The 5,875-nt window shown below is 45.2% G+C and overlaps 1 protein-coding gene across 2 annotated transcripts in view; it reads right to left on the reverse strand.

The window, feature by feature from the left end:
* The window catches only part of MXI1 (MAX interactor 1, dimerization protein), a 125,784-nt gene that overhangs the window by 80,000 nt on the left and 39,909 nt on the right, over positions 1–5,875 (reverse strand). The window contains exons 1-2 of one of the 2 annotated variants that reach the window (XM_085603436.1): positions 5,076–5,606; positions 3,982–4,117 (exon numbers count right to left, since the gene is read on the reverse strand). In XM_085603436.1, coding sequence (XP_085459562.1) covers positions 3,982–4,117; positions 5,076–5,148 — 209 coding nt within the window. In that variant the 5' untranslated portion in view covers positions 5,149–5,606. Of the gene's footprint in view, positions 1–3,981; positions 4,118–5,075; positions 5,607–5,875 lie in introns of those variants that run through there. The other variant, XM_085603435.1, reaches the window with a different exon arrangement.

Genomic DNA, 5,875 nt, shown 5'->3' on the forward strand with positions numbered 1-5,875 from the left:
GGACTGCTCACTTGCTCTGTTTCACCTTTTCAAAATAGGTGGTAGAAAAAAAAAGTATGGCTTTCAGAAAGCCAAAGAGGCACTGCCCTCTTCAAACACTAGTCTGATCACTGTGTCTACGAGGTGCACTCCATGTTTGGGGTCTGTAGGTTTCATATGTTGGCCATCTTACTGGTGAGAAGTCTGATCTGAACACTGGGGTATTCTGTGAACTTTCTGCTTTCCATTTTCGTTGTTACTGTCTCTGTTAACTGTGTAGTTATCGTAATGCAAAATGGATTTGTAGAGTGCTGCTTGTCACCCATGAGGGTATCCAGGGGTTGAGTAGGTGAATGTAAGCCTTTGGTGAGGCTAGGCCTGGGTACAGGCAGTCTCGATGGTCCTGCAAAAAGACTATTTGAAAAGCCAGATCTTCAGCTTCTTGCGGAAATTAAAATGTAAGGAGGAGGCCCTGATGTTTGGGGGAGGTTATTCCAGGATTTGGTGGCTTAGTAGGAGAACGATTAAACTTATTTTGCTTCTATTTAGGCAGGGTGAGTGTGCAAGAGAAGCTGAGCGAAGTTGTCTGGTGGGTTGGTGAAAGTGAAGCCACTGATTGAGCTATGCGGGTCCTGTGTTGTGTAATGACTTGCATGCGTGTGTGAGAGGTTTGAATTGGCAGCGCTTCTGGTTGGGAAGTCGGTGGAGCTCTCTGAGGAGTAAAGTGGTGTGGGTTTGGCGCTGGAGGTCGAGGACAAGTCTGGCTGCGGCATTTTGGATGATTTGAAGTCTGTGAAGATGGGTTGCGATGCCGGCGTAGGTTGCTTTGCCGTAGTCCAATCTGCTTGTGATCAGGTCCTGCGTGATGCTATTTTTGGTGTCCAGTGGGAGCCACTTGAAGATTTTACATAACATGCAGAGGATGTGGAAGCATGAGGAGGTGACGGCGTTGACCTGGGACTTCATGGTGATGCTGGTGTCCAGGATGAGGTCTAGGCTCCTAGCTTGGTCAGTTGGGGTGAGTGTGGGTCCAAGTTTGGCGGGCAAGCAGATGGATTTGACTGTTGGCATCTACTATTCTGCTGCTAGAGAGAAGTGCATGCGAGTTATTTTTCTTCAATTCTCTGCTTCTGCTTGCGCCACATGTACAATGGTGCCACTCTGCTTGTGTGACTGGCATTGATTGCTTCTTGCTGCTCCTGATATAAATTTTGGATAAAACGTATACCTTGCACATCCTGTGCTCCAACGTACACTACTGTGCCTTTTACTGTGCCTTCTCAACTAGCCCCGGAGACAGCATTAGCTGGTGCTCTTCTGGTTGATGATGCCAGCTTTCTCCCACCCAGCTTTCCCTGCTGCTGTTGCAGCTCATTATGTAGATTTTTTGCCTGTTGTTACCTTGTTCCTGCATTGATCAGTGTCTTCCTGATAGACGCTTTTGAATGCGGTTAATTCCAACATTAATCATACATTTCTGTTGAATATTCTGTGCTGTGACATCTCACTTCATGTTTGAACATTAGTCTCTGCCTGTCTCACTGAAGGCCTAAGCAGTGCTTGTTACGCCAGTAGGTATTGGCATTTGCTGTTTACTTGGTCTCTTGGCGCTCTCTGTACGGACTATGGTATGTGCTGCCATTTTATAACTTGCCATTGCATACTGTCTGTTTCATTATCACACAGTGTAGACCCACTTGCGCAATGTCATTTATCTCGCCCACTGTGAATTGAATGCCTTCCGTTATTGCATAGATCAATGCAGGATTTCTGGCTGAAAATAAGAATGTTCTCATAGTGATAAGCGTGCTGAGACCACTCTGACGCCTGTAGTTATCTATGGCATTAAAGTTAGATATCTGTCAACTATTATGCAGTAACTGCACTTGTGCATGCGCTGCTGTCACTGTGCATGCACTGCCTGTATTTATGGATCACATTAACATTAGAATTTTATCTGATCTTCATGCCTGGGTTCTTTCTCCTCATGGAAAACAAGGCTGTCATGCGCATTATGCATTATCTGCATTGCTGAAAAAATGCAGGCTTTCTGTTCAATGGCAATACACTGTGCTTGCTGCGCCCCCATAAGTGCGGATGACACCCATGCCTCTTTGAGCGCCAGTATGACCTGTGTTTATTCTGAATATTAATGTCAGATAACTCTGATTGGTGTTGTCATTTGACATTGATGTACATCACACATGGGCTCTCCACACCCCAGCAGACACCGGCCACTCCATGCAGGCTTTACCTTCCAGCTGGTATGGTGGATATGAGTGCAGGCTTTATGTTTATCATGCAACATGATAACCTGGCACATGTAAGCATTGATGCACCCAAGCCGCCTCGTGTCTGCATTACCTGTATTTATTCTCAATACTAATTTTGCATTTCAATCTGAATATCAGCCATGGCGCCCTCCTCGCTCCTGTACGCAATAATGTCACTATGCATTCATTACCAGCTGGTAATGCTGACGTGAGTGAAGGCTTTCTGCTTGACTTCATTGAAACATGCTTTCCTCACTCCTGTGAATGCTTCTGCCACTCATGCCTCTCCTGCATTTCTTCCAGATATTAATTATTACATGTATGTGTAGTCATAATGTAATGTGCCTACAGTGGTCACCATGCATGCATGCATGACCTGTATTTATCACTGATATTGTGCAACCCTTCCAAATCACTAATGTAAAAAATGCAGCATGCCCCCACCCCGCTCTGGGAGGGCAGATTTCACTGTCCTTGCATCTTAATATTAATATGATAATAATTCTGCATGCTCCCATCAGTCCATAAACAATGATGTCACTGTACCTGCACCACGTGCACTTCCAATGAACATTACTGTTAGATCTGTGTTTGGTTGCCCCGTAGGGCGCTCCTCTCTCTCTATTAGCACTGATGTGTGCATGACCTGCATTTATTCCAAATATTAATATTGTATTTATATTTGGATATATAGTTGTGTGCCCCCAGCACACAAAAACAGTCATGTCAGCCAGTCTGCACGGCATGCAGCTAGTTATTCTAAACTGGTTTTCATTGGTACAATGCAACGTGTTCCCTTACAAACTGTGACGTTAGTCTGCCTGCACCACCTACATGTATTCTGAATATGACTGGTACTTTTGTTTTATTCTAATACAGCGTGGCCTCCCTCGCTATACAAACACTGGTGTCAGTATGGTGGCAAGACCTGCATTTACTCGGCATGCCAATGGTAGATTTCTGCCTGGTTCTAACACAGCCTGCATGCTACACCTCACTTAACAATCGGTGATGTCATTGTGCCCACATCCCCCCTATGCATTCTGAAGATTCGTATTAGATTTCTGGTTGGTTCTAATGCAACGTGTTTTTCGTGCTCTATAGACATGGCTCTTGATTTCTGTTTGGGGGTAATGCAGCTGATGTGTCTGGGTCGGCATACCTGCCTTTATTCTGATTGTTACCATTTTAATGTTGCATTTCTGTGTGGTTCTAGTGCTTTGTGCTCCCCTTGCTGTATAAATATTGACAGCAGCGTTCCTGCACGACATGCATTACTTCTGGACGGTACTGGCAGAGTTGTTTGGCTTTAATGCAGCGTGTTCTCCACGCTCTATAAACACTGACGTCACCCTGGTTGGAAGTCCAGTGCGTATTCTGAATATTAATGTTAGATTTCTGTTGCTTTCCAATGTAGCACGCGGCCCTCGCCCTCCAACTAACGATGCCTGCACGACCTGCATCTAGTCTGTACGTTAATGTTAGAGTCCTGCTGGGTTCTAATGGAGCACTCGCCCCGCGTTCCCCAAAAACTGATGCACGGCGCCTGCACGACCTTCATCTATTCCTTACATTAATGGTAGATTGCTGTTCCTTCTAATACAGCTGCTGCCACCGTGCCTGCACGACCAGCATGTATTCTGGCGATTCATTTTAACATTTCTATTTGGCTCTGATGCAGCGTGCTCCCCTCGCTCTATAAACACTGACGTCACCGCGCCTGCATTACCTGTTGTTATTGCTGGGGCTGTTGCTGCTGCTGCTGGTGCTGCTGTATTTCTTGCTCCTCATCCTCCGCTGTTTCTGGTGCTGGGGGTTGGGGCTCTGCAGGGAAGGGAAGGTCGAGGCATAGCCGTGTTCACATTCTACAAAATAAAGAAACACAAAAAAACCTGAATAAAATAATAATAAAGAAAAATACCTTAAAGAAAAGGACACAAACACTCAGCACCGGAAGGAGGGTGGGGGTCGGGGGTCGGGGGTCTGTCAAAGAGGGGAGACAAGCACCGCTTACCCCCTCACGCAGGAGCAGGGGAGATGCCAGGGCAGCCTCCTCTCAGTCTACAGTGCCCAGGTCTCGTCACATTTCGACAGTTACACGGAACCCGTTTGAATTCGAAAAAACCAGAAGACGGTGGACGTGCTATGCCCCCACCAACCCCCTCCCAAATGCTGCTCTCGCCTCCAGAACATTTTTATAAACGACCATCGCACGAGAGGCCTTCTTTTTGTAATGATTGAACCACGTCTGTAAAAAGACGAACGCCACGCTCACTTTTTCCCATCTGGGGCTGAAGATATTATTTCGTTTTTTTCTCGTCAACAATTTAGATGAAACAAGAGCTAAACATATGACTGGAACTAAACAAATACCATTTTAATCCACCCACTGCGTTCCCACGCAAGCGTTTATTAAACATTACCGAGGTTATAAAATACAGCTAGTCAAAAGTGTGATTGTTTTTCTAAACGAAAAGGCTTTTATCTAAGACTCCATCTAAACCAACGAACAGGGACATACATCTTTGCATGAGTATATTTTCATACAGTATCAGCAAACAGTTCGTCTTTACAGCTTGTTACTAAATCAGAAAATGTGCACGTGTGTTAACCGATTATTTAAAAAAAACACACCTGTCAAAGTAATGTAGAAGGTTTATATCTCCCCACTTCCTCAAAAATAATATTTACGTGACTCGCTGTCATATTCAAACATGAGAAAAAGCGTGGCGACAAAATATAAACATGTATAACAATAACACGTGTAATCGACGCATGCACACGGAATATCAATAAAATGCACATGGAACATGCGTCCTTTACCTCGATCTCTCCTCTCCAAATACTCTGCAGCCGCTATCAACCGCTGGATGTTGATCATGTGCACACCATCCATGTTTAAATCGTTTTAAAATTATTTAAAAATAATCCTTCAAAAGGTCGACCGAGTTAAAAAAAAAATAAGCGTACTGGTTCCTTTTCGAGTAAATTTGAAATTAAAAAATGCACCGTTGCTTATCGCCTCCACGGGGGAAATATCGAAGCAGCCGATTAAAAAAATGAAATAAATAAAGAGATGAGTCTGGCTGTGGGATCCTTGCAGGGCCCTTTCGGAATCGTGCTCGTATTTCAGTGCTGTTGCTCTTATCTTTGCAAGGTATCAGGGCTCGTCAAAATACGCTTTAGAAGAAGGTCTATAACGCCAGTAAGATAAAAATAATAATAAATAATAATAATGGTGGATGGGAAGCCTGTCCGCAAAGCCTGGGCTGGCTGCTGCCTTGCTGCTGTCAGCCTCCCTCTGCTGCACAGTTTTGTTTACCTCTGGATGCTGCTGAGCCTGGAGAGAGAGGAGGAGCATGGCAGCAGCTGACAGCAGAGGGACGACCACGGTTTCTGGGTAATGTAGTTTCGAAACCAGCGAACCCAAGGGCAGCGGAAGGAGCGGAGACAGTTGGTATCACGGGAAGTGTAGTTTGGTTTCGATGCGGAAGTTCATGAGGCAAAGAGGAGCGCGTATGGGATACGTAGTTCCAAAGTGCGCTTCGGATGCTCGGGGAGGAGGAGCAGAAGAAACAGGCTTTGTGGGTAATGCGGTTTATTTTTAAAAACACGACGTGGTG

This window comes from Triturus cristatus, chromosome 1_2 (assembly GCF_964204655.1).
Source record: "Triturus cristatus chromosome 1_2, aTriCri1.1, whole genome shotgun sequence".
Taxonomy (NCBI): Eukaryota; Metazoa; Chordata; class Amphibia; order Caudata; family Salamandridae; genus Triturus; species Triturus cristatus.